Source organism: Meriones unguiculatus, chromosome 10, assembly GCF_030254825.1.
Source record: "Meriones unguiculatus strain TT.TT164.6M chromosome 10, Bangor_MerUng_6.1, whole genome shotgun sequence".
In the NCBI taxonomy this organism is placed as follows: domain Eukaryota; kingdom Metazoa; phylum Chordata; class Mammalia; order Rodentia; family Muridae; genus Meriones; species Meriones unguiculatus.
The window spans coordinates 34,897,387-34,925,377 of record NC_083358.1 but is presented as its reverse complement, the minus strand read 5'-3'; the positions used below and the strand labels follow the sequence as shown (position 1 = coordinate 34,925,377).

The 27,991-nt window shown below is 44.2% G+C and overlaps 1 protein-coding gene across 2 annotated transcripts; it reads right to left on the bottom strand.

Moving 5' to 3' along the window:
- Window positions 1–78: 78 nt before the first annotated feature.
- LOC110565284 (liver carboxylesterase 1-like) lies at window positions 79–27,570 on the bottom strand. 2 transcript variants are annotated; one of them, XM_021662939.2, is made up of 14 exons: window positions 27,329–27,570; window positions 24,215–24,419; window positions 21,389–21,533; window positions 19,268–19,401; window positions 15,752–15,905; window positions 13,968–14,072; window positions 12,552–12,656; window positions 11,591–11,629; window positions 8,189–8,329; window positions 6,239–6,319; window positions 5,848–5,995; window positions 1,284–1,415; window positions 731–803; window positions 79–465 (listed from the first exon to the last, which is right to left on the bottom strand). In XM_021662939.2, exons 1-14 carry the CDS (start codon window positions 27,483–27,485, stop codon window positions 288–290), a joined length of 1,797 nt encoding a protein of 598 aa, XP_021518614.2. In that variant the 5' UTR covers window positions 27,486–27,570; the 3' UTR covers window positions 79–287. The 2 variants fall into 2 exon arrangements, with proteins under 2 accessions (XP_021518614.2, XP_060248196.1); XM_060392213.1 differs by lacking the exon at window positions 13,968–14,072 and having other exon boundaries at window positions 90–465.
- Window positions 27,571–27,991: the final 421 nt, after the last annotated feature.

Here is a 27,991-nt window from a genome sequence, read left to right as displayed (position 1 = left end):
CTGCTGATGGTCACCTTTCTTCACCTTCCTCTCTCTGGGGAGGATAGACTCATTTGTAGTTCAAGACACAGACAACGATTTGGTTCCCCTCAAAAAAAAATTTTTTTTCATTTATTTTACAAATTGAAACCACAGCTGCAAAGATTTCTTTTTTCTGGTTTCTGCCCACTCCCAATGCACAGTTCTTCAGCCTCTGTGATGAGAAAGCTCTTTGGGCTACAAACATCTTCTGAGGAACAGTGTTGCCCTGGCTCCTAAAGGCTTCCATGGCTGTGCTGCCTTCTATGTCATTTCTCAGTATCTCCCTTGGTTGCTTTCTCCGTCTCCATAGCCCGGAGGTGGGTCCAGAAAGTTGCTTCCGTGTCTTTGAGCTTCTGGGCTTGCTGGGTAGTGGCTCCGATCTGAAGGTAACTTTCCTTCTCATCGTACTCTGGCCAGTGTGGCAGCCCCTCCCCATTGGGGTTCCTGAGAACAGAATCAATCAGAGGTCCCTAAAGCTGCTCTGTGGGTCTCATGTTTCTCAGAGGAATTCCTTGGCCTATTATTGCCACGAGGTCATGCAGCCCCAGAGACATCTTCTCAGGGCAGGGCACAGCCTGCCCATTTTTGAGAGTTCTCATTGTCAGAACACTATGATCACTCAGACTTTAGAAAGTACCCCCACTTCCCATCAGGAGTCTCCCAAGCATATTATCCACCAAACCCGCTCCATATTTTTCACCAGCCTCACCCATTTCGAGCAAAATTGCCCCAAAACTTCATCATCATCTTGCTGAGGTTCATCTCCTCTTCTGAGGCACCCTCTGTGGGGAAGAACACAGAGTCCTTTCCTGATCACAGTGTGGCTCATGGGCAGTGTTAGCATCATTTGCGAGTATGACGAAAGGCAGTCTCCACTCTTACCATATACCTGCTGAATCAGAATCTGCATTCATAGACAAGTTAGGCTGAGCGTTCTATTTAAGCTTGGAAATGACTAATGTAGGACTCGCAAACTGGCAAGTCCACAAGCTGGCTGCCTTTGCTTCTCATGGTCACCTGCTCTTCCCTCCCTACTCAAGGCTACAATGCCCAACCCCAGAGTTTTCTTTGGCTCATAGGTTGCTGACTTCTGGATCCTCTCTTTCATTTTTGTAAATTCTGAAATATACCAGAAATATTACTCTTCTAAGGGAACACCAGAGATCCTAGGTATTCCTAGGACTGAAAAAAAAGCCACTTGCTTAAGGCCACCAAACCAGGACTGGAACCTGAGGCTCACAACTTGAAGTTCAGGGCATTACCTTTTAAAAGTGGTGTCCCCCAGACGGAATAAACTTCATCACCATGGTCTGCTATCACCATCTTGGGTCTTATGGCAGACACAAAGCTTGGGCGGTAATTAAATTCATATACGTAGGTGGGGGCTCCAGCATCTGAGAAGACATGGATTCAAGTAGAGAGCATATTACCAGACACACGTCATTGGTATAAAGGTATATACCTGTACAGATACGCTCCCTCCCAAATCTACAGCTAGGAGGGAAACAGAGGCGTTGGGGTATCCTGGGAACTTGCTTGGGGCTGTGTTGAGATAGAGCTGGGATTTGAAGAAGCTTTTTTTAACTGAATACAGAAGGAATGAATACAGTGCAGGCAATGTGTGCCAGGATGTACTTCAGGGATGACAGATCTGAACTTAGAAGGCATCTTCTGTCAGGCTGGTTTTGATCATCCCCAGTGTTTTTCTCAATCATCCAGAAAAGAATGATGCAAATCCAAGCCGCCTGCCTGGACACAAGGACATATAAATGCAAGTCTATGAAGAGAGCAAGCAGTTTGTCTATCTCTCAGGCTTCATGAAATCACAGAACTTGGATCTGTATATGAGTCTTGCTTGGCTGGGAATGTTAAGGCCTTCAGGCATGAAGGGAAGGTGAGTTTGCCTCTCTTCTCCTCTCCTTTGCCTTCTTCTCTCACCACCAAAGATGTCTAAGCCCCACAGCAGCATTGCTCCTGCTAAGTGGATCATTGGGTCAGCTGACTACTTCTGCTTATATACTGACCCATGCACCCCAGGGGCCTCGGCACCAGTGGCCATAGTGGGCACAGATGCCGACAGAGGAGTGAACCTGAGAGCAGAGGATAAGGATCTCAATCAGGACAGTGGGAAAATCTGATTCCTTTTCCTGCTTGTTTTCAGTAAGAATCTTAAAAAATATAGAAAAAAAAAAGAAAATTTCTCATAATTTCACCTCTGAGACTATCCCTTGATGTTTTAGCACATATCTTTCTCTATAGAAAGCTGGAATAATATTATCTAAGAGACATCCTGTAACATTCTGAAATCAGTTTTCATATTACTATTTGTTCATCCATAAAACAGTAGACAATCATGTCACTGCAGCATGAAGACATAGAGAGGTTTACTAAATTACCGTCTCAGCCCCCACCATTGTCCCATGGTTTAGCATGAATTGTCACTTTGAGCAAATATCCCTGTGTGGCCCTGCGATCTATTGAGCAGGTCACTTTAAGGTCACGCACAACTTCCTGAAAGAAGAGTGACCCAGCCTCTGAGGCTGAAATGTGTGTGGAAGGAACTGAGAGCCACAACCACCTGTGGAAGAGCACATTTCCTTTAGTTAGTGTGATGGCTTTAAGGCTCTTGCCTAAGACCGCTGAGACGAGATCAGTAAAATGTATGCAATTACAATACACGTCATCAAGGGGAAGTAGGACACAGATACTTGACTGACAATCAGGGACCATTTAAGAGGCAGAAATACAAACATAGACACATGTACACACACAGACACCACACATACATACATACACACATGCACACACACATACAGACATACACGTGAACATACTCAGATTCATATGTGCACACACAGATGTACACATAGATACACACAAACACACATGCACATACTCACAGAGACATAACACACATAACACACACAGTTATACACATGCAAACACGCATATACACACGCACACACAAGTACACATAGAGACACATGCACGCACACATGTGCACAAACACATATAGATACATGCACACACATACACTGAGTTAGCCTCTCTTAAAAATTTGAAAGCTCTCTTGGGCTTCAGGCTATTTGTTTTCTCTTTGTTTTTTTTTTTGTTCAAAGAGTTCACTGTAAATTTAATATGAGATAATCTTCTCGTTCATGGCAAATTCTTATATTAATTTTATATGGTATATATTTTATCAAATGTTATTTTAGGCAAGCTAAATTTGTTGTTACACTTTCATTTTCTTATGGCAATAAAAGAGGAGCCTGTAGTCTGATCTGTTGCCAAATCTACTGTTTCTGAGTTTACTTACAGGGCAGCTGTGCCAAGAGAACTCTGGGGCTATCTAACTTTTTTGTGCTTTTCATTATCTCCACGGCAAGGAAGATTGCTGAGTAGGGCCAGATCAGCTTACTTCTTTAAGAGCAGAAATAATTTTTTGGAGGAAAAAGATATAAATGAAGCATAATATAAAAATGCCCCCACGAATGCAACACATAGAGATCAGAAACCCAAAGTGAAAGACAGAATGATGGCGAAAACAGCATTCAGCTCAGCTCTGCTGACTTTTGTCAAACAGCTGTGCTGGCTTCATGGCTCTCACCAGTTTTCACTAGCCCTGGCTGTGCCATAAAGGAGAGGAAAGAAGAGAGATCAAGATAGTAAGTTGTACTGGTGGCCTTAAAATTTTTTGGGAGGGAAAAACATATGGATTCCTTTTATAGTTTATTATTTTTACTTAGTTTCCATGTAGTAATGAGAGGTAAGAAACCCACATTCTTACATATTGGAAAACAATTTCACCACACGTTAAGAGCTTTAAAGTGTTCCTTTCAGGAAGAATAGTAACTTCTTTTTTAAAACCAATCAAAAGTGATTAGACATGTGGTTAAACATTCATGCATCTAGGACTCAGCACAACGTTATCTGTGTTATTGAAATGTAAGCCTTGAATACCCAAAAGGCCAGAGAGAGTAGACCTCATGTACCCATTCATGAGCACTTTTGGTAGATTTTTGTTTTTGATAGATTTTTTATATGGAATTATAGAAATTCCCATTACATAGTGTTCTCTGAACAAAACTGTTACACAAAATTAATTTTTACATTATATAAGAGGTAGAAAACTATTGAACAATACAAGAAAAAAATTATAGTAGAGGACTCCCGGCTGAAGAATTTTGAATGATATCTAGTGTCTTCTTACATGTTAGCATATTTTAAAATGTCGCTACAAGGGTAAACAGGTTGATTTTATAATTAGAAAAGTTTTTTTTTTATCAACAAGGGTTAAGACAATATAAAATAGTAGATAAAGCCTGTGCTGTGCTGGCTGAAATAACTGAACTCAAGAGTCATAAAATGCCAGCTGAAACGAAGTAAGTGAGCTGGTTACAAGCTCACCTGGGAGAGGACATCTCACAGGTGTGCTCATCCATTCTCAGCACAGGGACAACATTGGGACATCGTAGAGGAGCCAGCAAAGTACTTGTATGAACTGAGTTAGATAAAGGTCAGTGCAGACAGCAATCGTCTCCAGAACCCTCTGGTTCAGAGCTTTGGGCCCTGGGTAGTCTTCAATACCACGAGGATCGTTCTGCTCTTCCTCCAGCCCCACTACTGTGAACATGCTACCTTACAGCAGCCTCTGACCCTGAACAGATCCTCTGGAAGTGACTTTTAGGTTTCAGTTTGAGTGGATTAAGGAATGCTAGAAAACCAAAAAGTATTATGGTTTTAAGGAGCAGGTCTTTTCAGGGGAGACTGGACTATGAATTATACATTAATAAGGGAAGGCCTACCCTCAGTGTGAAAGGTGTCGTCTAACTTCACGATAGGGAAGAAAACAGAGAAAAGATGGTGTCATCTCTCCCAGAGTTTCTTTTCCTGCCCTTGAACTCCTGTCCAGCACTCCAGGATATTCACATCTGAACTTTGAGACTTATACCAGGGGTTTTCAAGGGCCTCTGGCCTCCTCAGTTAGACTGAAAAAAACACACCATTGGCTTTTTTACCAAAACGTCAGGGTCTCCAGATCTGTTCTGACCCAACTTTCTGCCCTTAATAATCCCACAGGCCAATTCCTTCAATATATCCCCTCTCATCTGTCTGCCTGTCCGTCTCTCTGTCTGCTGGCCTGTATACCTGTCTGCCTCTCTATCAGTTATCTATCTCCTATGGTTCAGTCTCCTGGCAGAGGCTGCCAAACTTTCTAAGTGTTTGTTACACTCCATCTCTCTATACAGCGTAAGTTCAGATAAGGAACTTCTAGTGGCTGTGCTGGGCCTCACACACACTGCCTCTTAACAGGAAGGTCAGCTCCAGCCCCTGTAGCTCTTTAGCTGAGGCTTTGCTTATTGCTACAGATTACTTTGCCTGAGTGTGCAACAGGTAGAGGTGTCAAGGCACTAACTCACTGAAAGAGCTTTCAACCAGTGGCAAGTGTGTGCTGATGGGTATAGGTAGTTCCTTTGCTACTCGGAAGGGACAACCCTGAGATGTGTCCTCTGCATGGCTCTAAGAACTCTGCAGCTCCATCCATCCACAGTAGGCAAATGCTTGACAGTGGATCTCTGATTGGTCTCTTTCCAGTATCATATCCCTGTCTCCCAACAAGTGTTTGGTGAGAGTAACTCCCAAATTTACTGCTTGCATTTGTGCCCTGTCTTAGAGATTTATGTAAAAGAGAAACAATGTAGAACATACCCCCGTATCGCCTCTGGGCCATAGGAAATGAGCCTCTGAGTCCTAACCCTCAGCAGTTTTCCCATTTGACTATATTGGGAGTCAGTGTCCCTCTTTGGTCCAGCCCCCAGGTCTCACCTCTGTGATAGCGGGCCACAATCACAGACGGCACAGCAAATAACACATCTCCCATCATGTCTAAAAAGAGGTCTTTCTTTCTGTTAGGGCAGTCGGATCCTCCCAAATACTTCTCAGTGGCCACTGGAGTCAGTTCCTTAGAGATGTTCTGAAATCAATCAAAAAAGAGCCCACCACCATCCAATGATCAATGAGTATTTTTTTCCCAGCCTGTTGAGAAGACTTCAATTGACTATGGCCATCTCCAGTGCTGTGTTAATCCTTACCCTTGGGAGGGAACTCCACATTCTAGTTGACTTTTTCTCTACCGTTCAGTTGACCTGTGACTCAGGACAAGCCTCCAGCCCTTCCTTGAATCTTAATTTTCCCGCATGATTCCATTGGTACTTACAGCAAGTGGATAGGACTTCCACAGGAGGGATGTGGCTGTCTTTTGGTCCAGTTTGCCTTCAGAGAGGGGGTAGCCCATCATCTGTTAAATAATAGCTGGTTAGTCACCTGTAAATTGTTGGGAATTAACGGGGATATTCAAACAGGCTAACCGGTCAACCAAACTGTTGCAGAATGAAGATATTTATAGGCCTAGAGATGCATGGCTTCTGATGAATTAGACAATAGTAGTTAACTTGATGGATTTATCCAGAAACTGAAAGAATGCAAAAGAGATTAAAAACATGGTTAGCAGAAGCTGATTGTGTGTGTGTGTGTGTGTGTGTGTATGTATACATGTGTGTGTAATGTGTGAATGTGTGTGTAAGTGTGTGTGTATTTGTAAGTATGTGTCTGTATGGGTGTATGTTTGTTTATCAAGCTGGAATACACTCAAGATCCTTTAGGCAGTGAGGAAAAAATTAAGATCAGGTACTTAGAAGCCAAAAACTCAAAAACTCATGTATAGAGGGGACATGACATCCCACCATCAAATCACAGTCACGTGACTGAGGAATCCACAAGCAACCACTATGGCTGTGCCATTTGATAATCTCTGAAATCTTTCTGTATTGAGAGCTGTAGGACTCTTACCGTGTGCTGATGTGTGCAAACCTCTGCAGTCAGAGACTAGAACCCAGCTTCGGTGTGGTTGTAGAACCCAGCATTGTTATGGTTGTAGAAGCATGACCTACCTCCTGCCATGCTTACTCGGGAAGCTCAGTGCTATCAGGAAATATACTGGGGTGGAACAGACTGCTCCTGGCCTCTATTAAAGCACCTACTGTCAAAGTTTGCAGTTACCAATCTTTATGATGCTTCTTGAGATTTTAATGTCTCAACAAAACAGTTTCCTCAAGGAACAGAGAACAATTTTCTCTCTGTAATTTTCAAAGTTTCTTTGATGTAAAAAAAATGGAGAGATTGATTTTGTTCTCCTAGCAATTTTTTTTTGAGACAGGGTTTCCCTGTGCAGTCTTGGTTGTCCTGGACTTGCTTTGTAGACCAGGCTGGCCTCAAACTCATAAAGATGCACCTGCCTCTGCCTCCCCACGTGCTGGGATTACAGGTGTGTGCCCGTACCCAGCTGTTCTAGTTTTTCTGGAAGGAAAAATCCCTAACTTTGATAATGTTAACTTAGGACTCTGAATCTTCCTATGAAGGGAAGGATGTTTCCCTTGCAGATGTGTGTGGACCAACAGTTCTGTATGTGGAGGCACAGGCTCATCCCTCCTATCACAGTGGCTCTTTGAGAACATTACAGCATTGAAATCTCTCCCACTATTGTTGCCAGGGATTGAGTTAATCTTGTACTCAATCTTTTCCCTAATGAAGTCACACTAACTAAACCATAATATTCTACCTGACTGTGTATTTTTTCATTGTTTTATTTTTTAGCACAAGAAAAATCCCATTTTCCTTTTGTATGCCAGTTTTTCACTTAAGCAGAACCAATCTTCTTTGGTCTTTGCAGTGAAAGTGTGCTTGCAGAAATCTATGGGGACTACAAGTCCAACTCCAAGGTGGAAGCCATGCCACCCCAGCCTGAGACATGAACTCCCGCTCCCTCTCCTTTCTGGGTGTCCTTCCTATGCCATCTGAACAATTTCCATCACTTCTTGGCCTTTGGGCTAAGGTCAAGAGCAGTCTGTTCAGCCATCACTACAGATCTCTCACTGGGAGCTTGTCAGAATTCTTTAGAAAAAGGCAAGGCTTGTGGAGAGAAGAGCTCCTAGGGCTGCACTTCATGGCACAGTTGGAGTATCTCAGAGACTGTTTCCATGGAAATGCCTACTTGTGACAATGGGAACAGCTTCCCTGGATTCAAAGAGAGGTTCTGAACAGGAAGAAGTCCTGGGCACAGGTGATGATGGGTTCTGGGGTTAAGTTTATGAGATCATTATTTTCTCACCGTCGGGATGTACCAGCCAAACTCTTGCTTGTTGATGCCCACGATGTAGGGGACCGTGTTGAAACTCTTCTCAGCCAGGATCTCTTCAGGTGCCTTTGGCAGCAGCACTCCGTCAATCACAGTAGTCAGGAAGGGGTAGCTCTGGGGAATGAGGGAGCACGTGGTTACTAGCTCCACAGAACACCTATGTCTCTTTTGCTGTCTGTGTGATGGTGAAGCCCACCCTGTCCAACTACATGAGCATGGACAGCAGCCACAGCAGTTCAAGCCCCTCTGAAGGACTAAGTTTCTGTGAAGGGTTAGAACTCAGGCATATGGGTATCACTGGCAAGGTGAGGAGAAAGGGGTACAACTGGAATATTTGTATATACATAATAAAGTTCCACAGAGATGGGATCCAACTGGAAACATAACATTCATTGATATGTTTTCTAAAGATGTATTTTAATTTTAATTATGCACATATGTCTGTGTGGGGGCATGTGCACTCCCACAGTGCACATGCCCACAGAGGCCAGAAGAGGTTTTGTATCTCCTGGAGCTGGAGTTACAGGTGGTTATACATTGATGCTAGGAACCAAACTCAGGTCACTTGCAACAGGGGTACGTTCTCTTAACCTCTAAACCATCTTTTTAGCTCGCTCACTTGCTGCTTCATGACATCTAATATATAACATTTTGGCTGTAACTTGACATAGAAGCCCACTTGTGGAATTTTCTGCTGACTGTGGAGCATTGTGCTATTTAAAAGAAGCAGATCACTTTGCACCGGTGCCTTAAAAATTGTCTTAAGGTTTTCATGACCCCAAGGAACATAAATGTAGATTTCTCTGGCTTCATTTTCACAGACATATTGTTTACTCTGTGTTTTTTTTTAATATTCTATCTCACTTCACAAACTTATAGATTTAACTTCTTTCGCTTCTTCCTGTAGCTTCATCAGACATTATAGGTGCCATATAAGATCTTTGCAGAATAGCCTCGCTTACATGTGGACAAGCCTCTTCTTGTGGATCTGTAATGTATTGTTGACATTGTCATCAAACTCATACCCAATATTTCTATAACTGAAACCTGAAGGAAACTCACCTGATGCATTTCTTTTTTTTCATAAAGTATATCATAGCACCTGTGTGTTTAGTTACAGCTCCTTCCCTTCTCCCTGGAGCCTTTTCAAACAAGGTAGAATCATCAAAATGCAGTAAACCAATGGTAAAGGAACACTTTTTAGAGGTGCATGGAGTGAGCAGTGCAAGGCTTTGATTCAAGATGGGACTTGGGGTCACATGTGACTCAGACATTCAAGGCTCTGCCTGGGAGCAGGCATACATGCTTTGGGTTTACTTGGGGACTTAGAAGCAGTTTTACCAATAGCTCAACTCACAAGCACAGACTCCACCATTTACACAGACAATGTCATCCATCTATCTACAGTTAATGTGAGCTCTCCCTGAGGACCAGAGCCCCTCTCCTACAAGATACCTTCTGAGAGCCACAGAAACTGGACTCTTGATTTTATGTCTTACTTTTGATGACAAATATGTAAGAGATGAAGTGGAGCCTGGTTTACACATCACTGGCTGGGAAGCTGGTTGTGGGTTTGGGTAAATGTGAGCTCTAGAACGCCGGTATGGTTGGAATGTGCGTTTTGGAGTCAGGCTACTACGTGGGTCTGAAACTTGGCTCTACTATTCACTAGCTGTTCACTAGGGACAGTAATGTCACCTGCATCTGCTACAATTTTCTTATCTGTGGACCTGTACGAAGTAAACAATTGAACTCAGGCAATGGCCAGCACAATACTTGTCCCTGGAAAAGGCTCAATAATACTGGATATTATTTTCATTGGTAGAGTTATTTCATCAATTGGGTCACTATGGCACCATTTTTGTGCTGTATTTCTAGCTCCAGGTTCCATTTGTAATATTTCTTGGGAGAACAGATGGAGCCAGGAGATGTCTCCTAGAAAAAAGATCAAGGTTTCAAGGACCTGTGTTTTTTTCTGAAAAGATGAATGAATGACTGGCTAGCTTTTGCTGCGTGCAGTTCAGTAAAACAAAGCGAACCTAGCAGAAAGGTACGGAATTCTAACCCATGCCAGTTAACAGTAGAAAGTAGGTTCTGGGTGCAAATACTGCTGCCTTAGAAGAGGTGTAGAGTGCAGAGAGGGCTGATAATGGAGGCTGCAAAGAAGCAGTGCTTACGACCTTAGCAGTGGTCTTTGGGAATGAAGAGTGTTGAATGGTAGAGATGGGTTGGGATTTTTAAACAGTGGCCAGGGCATGAGGAAAGGTGTGGCGGTGTTACAATGCAGGGCTAGGCCCTGAAATGCTAAGAAACATGGGTGTGGAGGAGTGAGAGCATTAGAGAGAGGGTCACAGGGAAGATCATGTGTTCTGCACAATATCTGGTACATAACAAGATACGTTTTTGCGTGGAGTTGTCTTCCACGGAGGCAAGGAGATTTGTGTTGTAAATGAGGTCTAATTTTAAGAAAGGACTTTAACTTGTGTTGTGGATGGTAAATATGATAATAGCAAGGCATGGGGGCAGGGGGTAAATGGATGTAGAAAATGGAAAAACAGTCCAGAAAACAAACATACAATAAGGCTCCTTTCAAGGCAGCATCTTCAGAAGGGACATCAGCAATATTAGGAACCACAGAGACTACCATGGGGCTCAGCAATGCTGGTGTCTGTCTGTTCTATGACATTGTTGCTCACTGCCAGCTTTGGTTAGAAGAGATGAACATTCTTCCCTCTTCTCTTTATCTCTTAGTCAACAGCTTCCATCAGCAAATCTTGTCAAGTAATTCTGCGAGTATATCCAGCCACAAACTGCTTTTTCCCACCTTTCTCCTGAGGCCTTGGTACAGTTTTCCAGGATCTCTTTCCTGGAATGTTACAGTGCAGCCCACTGGGTGGTCTCAGTACCTGCCTGGCCCCTTGCCTACTGTCTGTTTCCACTTTGTAATCAGTGGATCCTGGTATAAACTAAGTGTACCTCACTCTATTTTATTTGTTTTGTTGCAGGCACCACTCACTTTCCTTGGAATGGAAGGTTCCAGGAAGGCCCACAGTCCTGTCTGTTTCGCTGCTGTATCCTAGCTGCTGAGTTGGTTCTAGCCTTATAGTATAAAACCTTGATGAATGACTGAAAAAATTTCACACCATCCTCACAGGACCATCAGTGGGCGGTAGATATTTGACTTTTGCACAACAAATATCACAGGACAAAGGTCATTGCTAGGACAAAGGTCATTGCACAACTACCATTGTCATTGCTAGGACAAAGGTCATTGCACAACTACCATTTTACAAGGAGAACCTTTTGCTTCACCATTAATTGAAGCTTACAGGTGTTAAGACTCAGCACACATAATGGAAAAACAAAGATCCTTACCTCTCGGGGGTCTCCAAGCAAATCAAGAGCAAAGAATCTCTGTGAACAGAAAGTCAGAAGATGTGATGAGCAGAAGTCCCTGTACAAAGGCTGGCCTTTAGCTACACTCCTGGGTTGCCAGGTTGTCTATACTGGTCTCCCCTTGGCTGGGCTCACTGTGGGAGCTCTACTGTCATAAGAATGTGAGGGTGGAGTAAGGCAAGGTAGGGCAGGCTCAAGCAAAGAGGCAGACCCTGGAGACGACACAATTAGTGTGTCTACCTTTCCTTATACGCTTTTTCTTGTGTCACAAGAAGAATCAACAAAGTATTTGACTCCAAGCTTTATAAACCTTTGAATATTTTGATTATTTTATGAGAACCTGATGTGCCAGGACAAACAGGCAGAACCCAGTGCTAATGGCATACTATGGGGTCCTGGATTGTCCTCCAGCACCTAGGGCTAAGAAAGAATGAAAGCAAGAGCAAGAGGTAGGGGAGTCAAAGTTTCAAGTTATTCTCACATCACACTCACATCTTCCTAATGAAGGCAATAGGACACATGTTCCCAGGTGCTGTAATTTCTGGGTGTTCTGACAAGCTTTCCTATGATAACAGAGCATCGCGAGCATACATCTTCTAGTGTGTCCTTCTTTTCAGGCATCTTAGCTGGGTGTGATGAGTGTATACTCTCTTCTCACCTCATCTAACCCACTAAGTGCCTGGATAGACATGTAAATGGATGGGTGATCCTGTAGTATCCACCATGCTGCATATTGGTGAATCAGATGCATACACGCACAGAGGATGATAATGAGGATATTTCAACTATTGACATTTGAATTATTTTACAGTAAAAAGAACCTGACTTGTATCAGAAGGCTGACACTGTCTCTGAAAAGTCGCTCTGTAGTTTGTTCAGAACAGGAGGACCACCACACCTAGGGTAGAAGTGTGGGGACTGCTGAAATCGACACACCTACCATTTTCAATGTGGTTGCCAAGAGTTCCTCCTCGGTCTTCTCACGTAGACAGTGAACAATATTGGCTGATGTATTGGCCTCGCACCCTGTAGCAATGGCGATTTGCTGCAGAGATCACAGGCAACGGTAGAGTTAAATGGCATTGCCTCTCACCTCCATGAATACAAAGAGAAGGTCTCTATCTCAAGCCCAGTTGTGGGATGTGGGGCAGAAAGCACTCTGGACCAGCAGGTGAAGGCTCTGGCTTCAACAGTGTTGCCCCAGTTACTAACAGGATGGTGACATGAATCACTTGCACATTTGTGTCTTGGTAGCCGTTTAGATGATAACACGGGCATTGTTATCTAAAAGCTGACTTTTTCAAGAATGACAATGGGCAATGGTGGCTAGAAGCACAGAATCCCAAATTCTACCTTCTGGTTTTATGTCCCATTGTTACAAAGAACTATCAAAGCAAAAATACTACCTCACCCTTTGATCCCAAATCATAGAATAAAGCTATTGCTTCCTTGAACCAAGTGGAAGTTTGTAATCTCAACAGCAGGTGTGGTACCCAAATGGACTGGAAGCAGACGGGCGAGAGGAGGAGGCACAGGTGGACAGAGTCTGATGTTTGTATGTATGGGCTAGGTATAGAATTCAGAGGAAAAGACTCTTGGCACACTCTGTTCTGTCTGTTCTGGCCATACCAGCCTTCCCTCACTCTCCCACACAGGATTCCCTTTTGTCCAGGACATTTGCACAGGCTGTTCCTTCTTGGGATATCCTTTGCTCACCAGGTAACTATGTCTTGTCTTTCTGATCTTTCTGGTTCTTACTTATTGGTCACATTCTCTCTAAATGTTCCTTTTGGATGCTTGTGATTTCAGCAGATTTGGTTATTCTCCTTCCTTCACGCATGTTCTTATTGTTGAAATATTACCATTTGTTTAATTACACAATTTAAAAATATTGCTCTCCTTTACTAGAAAGGATGCTTTCTAGGCTTCAAGGCACATAGATATGCCCAGCGAATGAATGTTCTGGGAACCAACCCCAGCTTCGGGGAGGAATCATCCCAGATCCTTAACCAGCAAGCTGAGCATTAGAACTCAGATTCCGACAAAAATGTGCTGTAATACAGGCCACGCTGTGCAGCCTAACAGCCTGCCTTGGTACACTTTGGGCAGTGGCTCAAAGGACATTTCTCTGAGCCAGCAGTCCATTGTCTTGAGCTTGAGTCTCAACTTGGCTCTGATCATCGTGACCTTGATAAGTCATTTCTACATTCTGATCCAGTTTCCTAACTAGAAACTGAGAGAATAAATGAGGTCTCAACTGCTTTTCCAGTTCTTGGAGATATCACCTGGATCACACAATGGAAACCTTTCTTGAAGGTTCTTAAAGAGGTTAGAATGGGCTACCCTGGTGACCTACCTCAGCCCCACGCCTTGTATTCTCCCTGAACAGACAAGGAGTGAGGGCCACACCACTTTCAGAAATGGCCCTGTGGAAGAGATTCTTGGTCAGGGGAGATAAAACCTAGGGAGGAAGAGAGGAGGAGAATTTATGCTCAAGAGAGATGGTCACCGACTTGCTTATCTTGTAAGGTTCCCTCTACCTTCACCCTTGCCTGCAGACTCTGGATCTCAGTGGAGATGATAGCTCTATCTGTCTTTGCTTGCTCTCCAGCTTTCCCCAGAGCCAGGGATAGACTAGGACGTATGTGGCATGCACCTAGTATGATAATCAACATCACTGAAAAGAAAGGCTTTGCAGTTCCTACTACAAACTACTCCAGTGTCCCTAGTACTCAGAAAGTATCTCAGCAAAAATCATGAGCATCTGTAAAGAGTTTTTGAAGACATTTCCTTGATGAGGGGTGAGGAGTATACTTATCTGTGGGTATAAGGAGAGATATTTCGAATGTATTTAGGGATTATGCTGGGTTAGTAAAGAAAACAATTATGGTTTTTCTTCCAAGATCCATGGCATGATTTTCCTCTTCTTGAGGTCTTAAGTACAAATAGAGAGCTGAAATTTCTGTTTTCAACAGGTAGAGACCATTATAGAAAACCACAGCCAATCAAAATGCAGGCGTGTGGAACCCAGTCCCCCTGGATACACTTACAAAAAACTGCTGACATCTAAATATAAGAAACAGCCTGAGGTTGTAATATTGTAGTACCGGGTAACAAACAATGTCAGATGATTACCATGGAAAAGCTATGCTGTTGTGAAAGCGAGTACTAAGGAAAGGCATTTAGTATTTATGGAGTGTTTATGGTGGTGTAATACTGAGGAAAGTTTTTCTTAAAAAGTTACGTGATACATAAAAAAGGTAGAAATGATAGGTAGATAGTAAACAGAGGCCATGTAGAGACAAGATAAATAAAGTTGCAGAACAAGAGAAATACATGTTCAGCTGCCACAGTGACAATGCCTAGGTGGCAAAACTGATGCCTTCTTTCTCCTTTGACATCATCTTTTTTTTTCTCCTTATAAAAATCTATTTAAAAAATATAAAATATTATCCTGTGAGTATCCACAATGAAATTGAAACATGGTTAAAAATATAACAGGGTTGACCTGTCCAACTCTGAGATGACGGGAGGGTTTTGTGCAGTTCCCACTGCTTTTGGTAGCTTCCCTCACTGTGCTCCCAGCAAGATCACTCACATCTGTAGGCTATCTGTGACTGCCTTCCCCCTGCTGCCCCTCTTCCTGCTCTTTCTCACTCTCACTAAAGCATAGTGCCTTAGGCTCAGAGCTGCTGCCCACTGTCTTAGGCATGAACAAGCCCCAAGACAACCCCAGAGGAAGCCCCACTGTTCTCAGTCCTAACATTCTCTCTACCTGTAAGTCAAATTTTCAGCCAAACAGTGAGCTAGTGTCTGACCCTTAGCATCTGTTTCTTCACCCAAGTCAGGTGAATTGCAAAATCAAAGTGATTAGGAAGAAGAGAGAACTCAGACAATTGAGAAGCTATGGCCAAAGGCACAGCTGGACATTCTTTTGTTTCCAGGACACAAAGCTGAGGTCTGAGTTTCTTGGGAGCTCTTGGTATTTAGTTTTACACTGCCTAGATGCTGAGTCATGCCTAGAGTCCATCTGAATCCAGGTCTTGTCAGCCAAAGAGCCTGTGGCTGGATTGAATGGTCTTCAAGAGGCCTCAGCAGCAGCCACATCAAGCTATGGGGCTTGGTATCAGGAATACTTACAAGAACAGAGACACTTTCCCCTCCTGCTGACTCGCCAAAGAGGGTCACAGAGCTTGGGTCCCCTCCGAAGTTAGCGATGTTGTTCTGGACCCATTGTAGTGCGGCAACTTGGTCCAAGTGACCCCAGTTCCCTCGGCTGTGTTCATCTCCTGTGCTGTAAGAGAAGGGTAAGAGTAGGGCTCAGAGGGAGACATTATAGCTGGGCTGTGATGGGTAAGGAGCTGGCAATGGCTAGGTATGGATTATTTTTCAGTGATTTGTATGTTAAAAGCTTGGTCTCCAGTGAAGAGACGTTGTTGAGAGGTGGTGCAACCTTTAGAAGTGTGTGTGTGTGTGGGGGGGGAGTCAATTGTTAGGTGATCGGGCTATTGATGGCCGTAGAATGAAGGTGGTTCTAGTAGCGTTCTGGTTAGTTCATGTGAGAAAGTTATAGAAAATTAAGCCTGGCTCCTACTTGCTCTCTGGCCTTTTGATGTCCCCCACTGCCATAATATCATCTTCCATGGTGTGACACAGCTCAGAAGTTCCACAGCTGGAACTATGATTTAAGGACTCTCAGCCTTTGAAGCTGTGTGATAAGTGAATCTCATTTAAAACTTTGAATTTATTTTATTTTTAGTATGTGTATGTGTGTGCAAGCGTCTGTGCATGTGTGGGTGTTGGTACCATCAAGAAATAGGAAGCATGGGATTTCCCTGAAGCTAGAGTTATAGGCAATTGTCAGCTGCCCAATGTGGGTGGTAAGAATTGAACTTGGGTCCTCTGTAGGAGCAAGTATTTACTCTTAACCACGGAGCCATCTCTCCAGTCCAACCTCATATTTTACAAAATACTAAGCTTTAGATTATACCCATGGGAAATAGCCCAATAAGAAAAATTGATATCAATGAGTTGGTCCACTGATTTAAATCTACTTGAAAATGTGAAAATGGCTTTGGGAAAAGTCTAAAGGATTGGGAGGATTACGCTAGTAATCGAAGTGCTGTCGATGTGGTGTGCTATCGATGGGAACTCAGGTGACAAGGAGATGAAGGGAGTAATTGCAAGTGGATGAATACCTGATTATAATAAAGACTTTTCTACGCATCTTTGCAGGGAACTTGGGTAAGCTAAGTCCATGCCCTGAAGCATTATGGGAGACTGAAATTAAGAATGATGGAGTAGCTTGCATGTGGAAACAATTGCTAAACAGCAAGGCCTTCAGGACACAGTGTGAACATTATTGGCTGCTGGTAGTGAGATTTTCAGTGATGCCAAGGAGCAAAGGGAAACAGACTAGAAACATGTGGCAAATTTGCACGTGGTTAGAGAAGGAACAGAGAAAGGGCATTTAAGGGTAGAGCCGAGGGATTACTCACTAAAGAGAAGGGCAGGAGGCTGGTCATCAGGATAACTGGAAAAAGGCTTAAGACTATTCATTACAGGCACATGGGGCCTTTCAAGGCATGATGACCTCAAGGAAAGAATTCAAGACCTTACTGTGGACTTCCTAGCCAAATTTATCTCAACACTTTGCTCCTCGCTGTCAGAATCTCTAATCACAAGAACTATAAATACACTTGTTAGAAAGATGGGAGTCCTCTGTGGAGGTAAGTGTGGCCCAATATGGAACAGCCATTGCATTAAAGAGGCAATGCAAAAGCTAAATGGTCACTATAGTAATGTAACTTTGAATTTATTTTATTTTTAGTATGTGTATGTGTGTGCAAGCGCCATAGACACAGGGCTTTGATTTTGGTAGAAGCAAGGAATAAATGAGTACACAGGCTCTGAATTTATTTGAAAGATAGAGCTAGGAGGGTTTGCTGGCCACACAGGCATGGGGTATGAAATAAAGAAGAGTCTAGACTTTCATAAGGGCTTTACTAAGAGCAATTAAAAAGCATAGAATTGAGGACAGCTGCACGGAGTGGTGGTGGTGGGGCTCTTATGAAAACAGGAAGAGTGATTTTGTGGTCTAGGATGCTGTCAAGGGTTTGCCCTGTCTCTGGCAAGTAGACATCCAAGGTAACAGGAGGACAGAGTTAAAGATGGCATCTCGACTTCAAAGGAGAGGTAAGTGTCTTAGTTACTGTTTTTATTCCATGTTCAAGGTAACTTAGAAAAGAAAGATGTGGTTGGGGGCTTGATTACAGTTGCAGAGGGCCCTGTCATGGTGGGAAGCATGGCAGCAGGCAGACCAGCATGAATTGGAGCGGTAGCTGAGAGCTTATATCATACCCACAAGCTTCAGGGACAACGAGAGGGAGGGAGGAAGACAGTAAGAGGGAGGAAGGGAGAGGGGCCAGAAGACATCCAGGGAGGGAGTGGTCATGGGCTTTTGTAACCTCTAAGCCTATCCTCAGTGACACATGTTCTCCAACAAGGCCACACCTATTAATTCTTCCTCAAAAAGGTTCTCTTAACTGTGGACCAAATATTTAAATATATGAGCTCACAAGAGAGCCATTTCTCATTTCAAATCACCTCAGTGGGGAATGTTGGAAATTACTGGACAGGGAGGGGGAGAGATACAGAGGCTTGAGAATGGGGAGGGAAGGAGCAGGGAAGCTCTGAGAATGAGCAGTCACAGAGGTGGAAGCCAGCCAAGGGACAGGGAAAAGAAGCAGCTCAAAAGCATGAGTGCTCACCTAGCTGTACTGATGGGTAGAAAGGTGCTCCAGGGAGGGTGGAGGTCACTGGTGGCTTCAGAGAGCACAGCCTGCCAGGCATGGGAGATGGAGAGAGAGGAGGTAGAGGAACTGCTTGTGAAAGGCTTGTTCAAATAGAAAGCAAAGAAATAGAACCTGGGTGACAGAGACGTGGTACCTAAGAGGAAGGCAAACCTAGAGCAATCAGCTGAGAGGCAGACTAGAGCTCCACAGTGGCAGCTGGAGCTCAGGTGGACCACTTGACAGCCCTGTCAGGGATGTACATCCCATGTCAGGAATATGCAGAAAAGCCTCCCAGCATTATCGTTCAGGAAACCTGGTAAAGACCCCACAGATTCAATCTTCTAGCCTGGACTCCTGCTAAGGAGGAAGTGAGCTGTGTGTACACTCTCCAGGGAATGATGTTCCCTTGGGGTCAGATCCTCTGTCTGCTTCCACCCACCTCGGCCACTCATTTCTTCCCACACAGGCATTCTCCACATTCTCTAAACTCCTCTGTGCCTACTGTCCCAGGAGGAGATGAACTTGTGTGCTGCACAGTGTCTGCTGTCAGGAACGCAATGTGCTGGGCGGTAACTGGCGAAAGGAGACACGCGTTTCAGAGCTGGTTAAATGCAGCTAGGCTTTGAAAGACACATGAGTATAACAACAGGCCTTCCAGGCAAAGAGAACAGTACACACAAAAGCCCAGAGCAAGTGCACAGGTATGGGTGAGGAAAGAGAAGACAGGCAGGTCCAAATGGAAGAACCATAGTTTCTTTAAGAAACTCATCAAAGATCCCTTCAGGATGAAAGTAGCAGGGCTGGGTCCTAATGTCCTGACAAGGGAATGTAGACATAATGTGAAAAGGGTCCAATATCTCACCTGAGGAATCCCCAGATACCTAAGCGGTATTGAATGACCACCACCACCACTTTTTCATGGGTAGACAGGGCTAGTCCATCAAAAGTTGATGCTCCACCAGACAGCAAACCACCTCCATGGACCCATACCATCACCTGGACAGACAGCCAGAAACCATGCAGGTTATAAGAAGTAGAGAAAGAAAGACGTTTGATCACCTAATTATGTCTTGGTTATGACTAAGGAAGCCATTATCCAAAGCCCACGAGTGCCTATCATGGCAACAAAAAGGCTTAATCCTTCCTAACTATCCAAGCTTGGCCTGAGATCACCATCCCACTCAGTGTGGCCTTGCTACTCATTGCTGTTGCCTTTCTCTTCAGTCTCAAGGGTAGTGTCTTTCAATAGTTCTTCCAACCGAGAATGTCATTATGAAACAGCAGTAACCAAGGCTTTCATTTTCTTCCCTACACCACCCATCTCATGCCTGGATCAGTGGTGAGTTAACCTTCCCTGTGAGTGAAATATTATCTCAAGAAATACACATGTCTACCGAGGTGACCGAGGTCTACTAAGGTGTTTCCCCTCAGCCTTCTCCTAAGCCTCGCTACCATCTATGTTGCAAGAAGTCTTCAGACACTTTACCTGAGAGCTTACTACCCACCAGGCACTGCCATATAGATTAAGGATCAGGGGAAAAGCTAGGTACAGTTCTGATGAATGGCTCCCGGAGGTCACATTTCAAGGAAGAATTGAAAGGATAAAATACTATAATGTTGCTAATAAAATATGAAAGAACTCGAGAACTGTTATGTAATTACTACTGTTCAAAGCATTTAAAAATAAGCTATTTATGTAACAGATAGGAAAGCTGCTTGAGGTTCTGCAGTGCATGAGAGGCAGAGGTCAGACTTGACCGGGAGCCCTCATGTTGACTTCCTAACTCCTGTAGTCCACAGCTGTGGTGACTTAGCTGTCGGAGCAACCAGGGCAAAAGGCAAGATCCTCTTGCTGCCTGTGTGTGCTCATGCAGGACTGAAGCATTGGCTTGAAAGTCACCACTCCATGGTCACACAGAAAGGTACCCATTTGAAGATACAGAAAGCGAAGAAATAGCCCAGTCTCTCGTCTTCTCAAAGGTACGCCCAGGATTAATCCACACCCTGTATTTAGGACCTGTGTCCATAGCTGGAACATGTCCTGCCTTCAGACTCTCACATCCCCTGTTTTCTTCTTCTCCTGGGTTCCCTGCCATCCTGAGGGAAGGACTGAGGCGAGGCCATCTCAGAGTGAAGGCTGAGTGCAAAAGCTGATGGGCAATGACATACTGCCCATACTACCATGTGGTATCTTCCATCCCAAGACTCACCTTCTCCAGAAGCCCCATCCTCTATCCTGTGACTTGTAACTATCAGCTTTCCCCATCGTCTATCCTGTGACCTGTAACTAGCAGCTTGCTCCATCTCTAGGCATTTGTTTATATGGAAATGCTGACTCACAGAGTCATCAGTCCTTGCCAAAGGCAACTAAGGAAAGAAACAAAGTATAGTGAAGTCCCAGATGTTTGGCAAAGGAAATGCTTCTGGGATTGTCCCAGTCTGCATCCCACACACCTTGGGACCATGAAAGTTTTCACAGATGGACCCTGGTGTACTTGGAAGGCCACACAGTTGTTCCAAGTCTGTGTTAAAAGACATGGTTTGAAGGTCACGAAACCCAAGGTTTTGGTCCATCAACCCTAACTTATAACTCTCCTCCATCTTTGCCTTAGTTCCTCTATCCATAAAAATGAGACTAGGTAGATTTTGGGTCCTGGATTCTTTCTACCTCTGACTTTGCTGGAGATTCTGTCCTTATTCCTCAGGGATCAGATTCTCAAACAGCAGGTAAGAGAACAAACATTGCTCTCCCAGTGTTCATTGTGAGGGAACATGGACAAATTAGTATTTGCTTACCAGGTATATTGCAGCCTCCCACATATATCTGAAGTCACTGGGGAAAACTGAAGTACCCAAACCAAAGGAAGTCAAAGGCCTATATAACAACGCCTGTACTGCAGGCATCCTTCATCCCCTTTAATCTGCACTGGAAGATCCAGGATGCTGAAGCTCCTGGGTGCTCACTGTCAATCTGAACACTTACCGGCAGCCTGTCATTGCTTGTCAGGTCAGTGGGGGAGTAAATATTTAGGTAAAGGCAGTCTTCAGAATACTCAAGAAGAACATTTTCTAGTTGGTTAGTGAAGACATCAGAGAGCACAGGCCCCACTCCTGTAATTTGGGAGCACCTGCAGGAGGGAGAAAAAAGAGCCCTGAGAACCAACCAGACAAACAAACAGATAAAAAAAAAATGCCGAGGGTGGGCCTTCTAGTATGTATGCCTTCTTACAAACTGAATTGTCATTACCAGGCCTGAGATACTGGTGTGGAAATGAAGGTGTCTGGAGTCCTAGCAGGAATTCTGGGCCTCCATGAAGACCTTTCAGAGGCACTGGCACCTTTTACAGTCAAACAGCAGATCCAAAGGGGACCCAATGTCAACTCTAGGCCTCATGTTTGTAGAGAAACAGCTATCATGTCTGTACAAATAACTACAAGGGGAGTGGCACCCATCAGATACATTGAGACAGAATCTCCAGCACTTGCCTGGCCACTGGGACATGATTCTAGCCTGAAATCCCTGGGAAGCTTCTCCATGCAGTCCTGGGTGTCTCCTTGTGTGTACATCTGGTCTGGAAAGACTCAAGACCCTTGTAGCCCTCAGGAACTCACAGACAGCCTGGGTCAGAGTGCCCTCTGGTGCTGAGGTATGTGCAGCTGCCACAGGCTTAAGGAACACAGCTTCTAATCTAGTTAAATCTCTAGGAGACTTCAGGTACCAAAGCGACTGCAGGGACTGTAGACCCTTAGGCCTTCAATGTGTCAACATTGCTCAGTGAGCATAAGCATCAGGGACATTCATGACAACATAATATCAATAAATACACAAAGCAAGGCACCAGAGACTGACCCCAAAGTGACAGGGATGTGTGATGTCCCAGAGCTCTGACTCCAAACAGCTGTTTCTGACTTAAGGAAGAAGAGCAGACTTCATGGAAACACAAAGCAGTGGCTCATGAATTCATCATGAAAGTTTTGTTTTGTCTTTTTGGAAAGAAATTGTTTATATAGAAGTATTTCTGATTGCTTATTGCAGATATAGTAGATTTGTCACCACAGAAATTCAACATTAAGATGAAATGTTAAAAAAAAATCAAGCAGGAATGCTGAAGGTGAAAAGTACAAGGAATGAAGTCAACAACAACAACAACAACAAAAAAAAAGAACCAACAAATGTACCAGATCGCAGATCAGTGTGCTTGAAGGTTGAAGGCAGGCTATTTCATGCTTTTGTCTCTCATAAATTTTATAATGCTGAGGGCTTTTGAACTTGCTAAGTAAACAGGTTACCACTGACCTGTAACCACAACCCCAAAGCAGTTTATTTGAAAGTATACAGAGTGAGAAAAGAAAGGGAATGAATGAAGAAAACATATGAGACCCAATCGAAACATCAAAAGAGCAAACATGGATAAAGAACAGGGAAGTGCATTCAAAGAGGATAAGAGACTACTTCCTCCTAAAGGGCGATGCTAAAGTCAGGATATAAGGACAAAGGTCACAAGTTTGATCAAACCCAAAGAAATCACCTATGACATACTATAAACAAACAAACCAAACAGTCAAAGATAAAAGAAAAAACAGTAAGAAAAGCAAGCAACACATAAAGGAATTTTAATATTCCTGGGCAAACAAAAGAAAAGGAATTCATTGCTACCAGCTCGACTATACAAGAAATACTAGGATGTTCCAGATAGAAAACAATGTTTAACCTTCGTGGATAGACGTAAACACAGAGACAATTACAATTACCTTAGCGCTGTAATCACCCTAAGTATTCACACCTGTTTTTGAACTGACAAAACCATTTCACTGAATAAAAACAGTATGCTGAGTCGATAGTAGGCAAGACAAAATGTGTCCCGTGGCATCAGAAATTCAAAACAGAAGAACAAAGTTGTAACTTAGTGTGTTGATTTCTTTTGGTTACTGGTGGGGTCTCGTCAGTTTAATACTGTAAATGCAGGCTGTTTGTTGTAAGCTCCACAGTGGCTGCAAAGCAGACGCTTAGCGTAGAGACACTGAAAGAAGGTCAAAGGATCAAAGGATACTACATGAGGAAACCACCTAACTACGTAGGAAGACAGTGAGAGGGGAGAAAGGAAGGAGGCAATGTGTAAAAGCTAGGCGCCAGCCGGACATGGTGGTGCACACCTTTAATCCCAGCACTCAGGGAGGCAGAGGCAGGTGGATCACGGTGAGTTAGAGGCCAGACCGGTCTGTAAAGCGAATCCAAGGTAGCCAAGACTACACAGAGAAATCCTGTCTTGAAACGCCAGGAAAAAAAAAAGCTAGGTGCCTTTTTTGTGAGGCCATCTGGACGCTTTGGATTTCTGTGTCCAGCTGCACCTGTCACTACATCTCCCCCCAACACTGTCAAGGAAGAGTTCAAGACAGGAGGAGAGATGTGATGCCCATGTCTTCTCTTCCTATCAGCATTTCTAGCCAGTGACTGGATCATAAATCATTCTAACACATTGCACAATTCATTTTTTTTGTTTGCATTTAGTTATTTTCTCCCCCCCCAACTCTCTCTTCTAGAATACAAACTTCATGAAGGTAGGGGAATCTTTATTTTGTTTTCTGATGCATTATGAGAACCTAGAATATGTCTTGACTATAACAGGTGTTCAACAAATATGTGTTTGATGAAAGGCTCTAGGGCACCCTAACACTTATGGAACATCTTTGGGGTCTTACAGTATGCTAAGGATACATAAACCAAGTTAAATCAATCAGAGGGCAGCCTCAACTCTTTCCTACAGCTCTCTGAGACAGATATTCTATTGAAAGTGACCCAGCCGCTTACATAGGAGGGTAGGAGGTGGCATTCTTCACGAAGCTCCAGGGATCTGCAGGCTGTGGTGGAGCAAACCTCATGGATCCAAGAGGAGGTTTGGCAAAGGGAACTCCCAGGAAGACGGCCACAGGCTGTGTGAATCCTTCTAAGCTGACGTACTTCCCCAGGACTTTGCCGTGAACAGTGTCCACCACAGGTGGTGAGGACGGCTGTCCTAATGGACACAGAGTAGAAATAAGACCATAACAGGAGGGTTATCTTAGAGCTGAAGTCAAGGGGTGTTGACTAGTTTTAGGTCTGTGCTCATGAATAAGCTACCACAATTATATAGACATCAATTGTTTCTAATATAAAATTAGGACAACAAAAACCACCCAATTCAGATGGTTTTCAGAAGGTGTAAACTAGAACTAGAGGCAGAAAAGCCTCTATCCCATGGAGGTTGGGAGATAGCTCAGCCAGTGAAGTGGTGGATGTTGGTGTTGGTTGCTGGATGAGAGGATGGATGAGAAGTTGCCCCTTATTGCTTACTACTTACCATTGAAAGGACCAGGAAAAGAACCAAAGTCAATCAGGAGGTTGAAGTAGAGGGACTGTGAAAAAGAAGAGGACGCAAGGGTAGAAGAGGCCAGTTTGCATCATTCTTTGGGGTGCAAAAGCTGCCCTCAGTTGTCTGGTGCCTGGCTCTGGGTGATTAAGTCAAATAGGTGGTAAGCTACAAGAACCTCATTCTGGAGCGGCCTAAAGTACAGGCTCTGAATTAGCTGCACCTTGTGAGTGGCAGCTTCTCCAGATCTGCAACGTTTTGTGTTTGAAGGCTCAAATACAGAAAATGGAATCCACTTGTTACAGTACAGCTCAGGACTTCAATATGCGTTCATGCCATTTGATGGGCTGAGGAAGTAAAACTCACTAGGATGTTTACCACCCCAGTGTCACCCACCAAACTGGATCTTGTTTATTTATGGCATCTGAATCCAGAGTCAGTGTCCTTGGCCCTCAGAGCCCCGGCAACCCCACCATGTCTAGATTTTGTCTCCTTTCAGGCCCTGAGACACTGTGGAAGATCTGAAAGTGAATGTAAGACAGGATGAGAATGGACAAATTTGGAGTGGTGCATTCTTTTGGTTCTGCTTTCTCTGGCAACCTCACCCCAATCCATCTTCAGGAAGTCCATTCAGGTTTCTTCCATTCTCTTGGTGTCCTCATCTGTAACGCGGCCATGTTAGTGCCTGCTTAGTAAGGCTTCTCTGAGGAGTAAAGTGACTAGAATGTGCATGTGGTATACAGTAAGTGCTCCATATGTGCACCTTCCATCGAATACAAGCTGTAATCTTTGCATTCCTTTTTCTATGTCTCATCCCAACTGTTGACTTTCCACCATGGCTACTGGCTTCTGCCCACTTCATGTGGTGGAAGAGCATCACTGAGCTAACATGGGCCACAGCTAGTGGTTTGGGCTCAGATGTTGCCCTCACACTCTTCCCTCCCCTCCCCCACTTTTCTCTGGACTTTAATGGTGCTTCACCCTTCCTCCCGACACCACTCTGGTGGATGTCCTCAGCTGTGACTGTTTCCATGTTTTGGAGTGGACACTGATCTGCTTTGCAATATAGTTTCCTATAAAGACCCCCCAGGGCTATTGGCTGTTCTCTGATAAGACCAATTTCTGACCACACACTTGAGTGGAGATGTTGACATATTGTCTGTATTCAAATGGGGGCAACTGGAAGATGAGGGGATAGAATCGTGTTCTGAGAGGGATGCTCTGAGATGCTGACCCTCTGAAGCCACACAGGAGAAGACATGATTCATGGCCACAATCAAGAGGTTTGAAGTCCTTCAGCATCAGGACAGAGGGCCAGGCTGGCTTTGTATAGTACCACGCCCAGTAGGACCAAGACAGGGGTGAAGCTGTAGGCAGTTAAGGAAGAACTCTATGCTCCACAAGAATGAAGCTCTCAGGTTATACAGGAGCCTGACCAGGGTGACCATGTGAAGAGCTACCAGAAGAATGTTCTTGACTCCAGAATTGTCACTGTTGTTTATTTGTCCACTAAGCCAAACTCGATCCTTTAGCTAGGGATTTGAGACCCTTCCCATCACGAACCCTTGTATTTCAGGACCTTTCCCCCACTTCCCATGGACTCTATTTAGCAGTATTTGTAGGTCATTCATTCTTTTCAGCCAGGGCTTTTATTTTGGAATTCAAATTGTAGAACTCGTTTTTTTTTTTTTTTTCCCACTTATGCAACTCCTTCCCACCTTCCCTTATTTACTCATTTCTACATCACAAGTCCCAGCTCCCCATAGTAATCCAAAGGCCTCACTCCCTCCTCCAATTCCTTGTAGGTCCTTCCTGTCCCCTCTCCTATCATCCCGATTTGTCCTTTCCCTACAAATCAGGCTCCTGAGTCAAAGGAGTACCTCTAATTCATCCTCTCACTCAATATACAGCTCAGCACCAACATCTCTTGGAAACTGGGAAACACATTATCTTTTCTGTAGCCCTTAGCTCTTAGCATTTTGGCTTGACCATATTTCAAGTTTTTATTGATATACCCACTAAAAATATGTCCTCTTTAAATGCACCTTTTTTTGGGGGGGAGGAGGGGGCTTGTAGACCAGACACATGTGAAGAGCTATGGAAACAACCACCCATTTCATCCTCAGTACAGCTCAGTTAGGAAGGTTCTGTTGTTTTCCTATTTTCCAGATTCATGACCCAGACACATCAAAGTTAAAGTGTCTTGTCCAAAGACACAGGGATCAGAAGAGCTGGGCTAGGTTTTAGTCCTGTGCTCTAGCTCCTGATTTGATGCTGTTGGAACTCTGCTGAGCCTCTCTCCATATCTGCCTCAGCCGGAGTAAGACCTGGGAGATAGCTAAGAGGCTCTCTTAACACATTATGTTAGCTCACTGCCCTACTGACATCTGCAGCTGGCCTATCAGGGTGTTTTTCTTTCCCTGCGTCTCTGTGAGTTTGCTGGGTTCTTCTGCTAGAAGGCCGTATTGAAATACTGCTGGTAAGTGGATTTTCTCTTATACCCATCTTCACCCACCCCAGCCCAGGCCCAGGCACTTCAGATGCACCCACAGTGTTTGTATTTTGGAAGAACTCACCGAGAGCCATGCAAGTGCTGAGGGAAGCCAAGGCCAGAGCAAGGAGCCACATGGTGAAAGGCCAGTTGCTCTGGGGCCCTTTGAGGTGGTCACGGTGCTCTTCTGAAGGGCTTTGCACAACCCCTCTTAGATTTCGAGGCCTTGTTACCTCACCCATCCATGTGCAGTCCAGGCCTCTGGTGATGAGATGACAAGCTCCTTGTTCCAGAGCTCCCAGGGGTCTGCTGGCAACCCAGGCCAGACCCAGCCTGAGTTCAAGCTCTTATAATTGGTTCCAGACTCAAATATCAGATTACAGATGACCTGAAACTTGTCCAACAACTTCTTACATAAGATCTCTCCCCACGGCACTCTAACCTCAGTCCACCTTGAGCTTTCCAAAGACAAGCACAGGAAATGGCGCCTGCACCCAGGGCTATGCTATGGTCTGAGACCCTCAGTAAAGGCTTGAAATTTTAGAGCAACTCACAGCTCAGGAGCCGCTCAGTCCTGGGCAGTTAGAACACTCCTGCAACTTCCCTGGGCTACTGTGTTGGAGAATTCTGTGTCTGAATTCTGAAAGTGAAGTTAAATTGCACATCTTTCTCTTCCTGATTCTTAAGTTACTTTTCCATGTTCCTGTCAAGTGGCCTGGCCTGCTGCCATCTACCTCCGCAGTCAGAG

Coding starts and splice junctions, on each gene's coding strand:
- LOC110565284 (XM_021662939.2), bottom strand. CDS start 27,485: ATGGGTGAGGTAACAAGGCCTCGAAATCTAAGAGGGGTTGTGCAAAGC. Junction 21,534..24,214: donor GCCACCTCCTACCCTCCTAT/GTAAGCGGCTGG, acceptor TCCCTCCTGCAG/GTGCTCCCAAATTACAGGAG. Junction 6,320..8,188: donor TTGGCTGGTACATCCCGACG/GTGAGAAAATAA, acceptor ATTATTTAACAG/ATGATGGGCTACCCCCTCTC.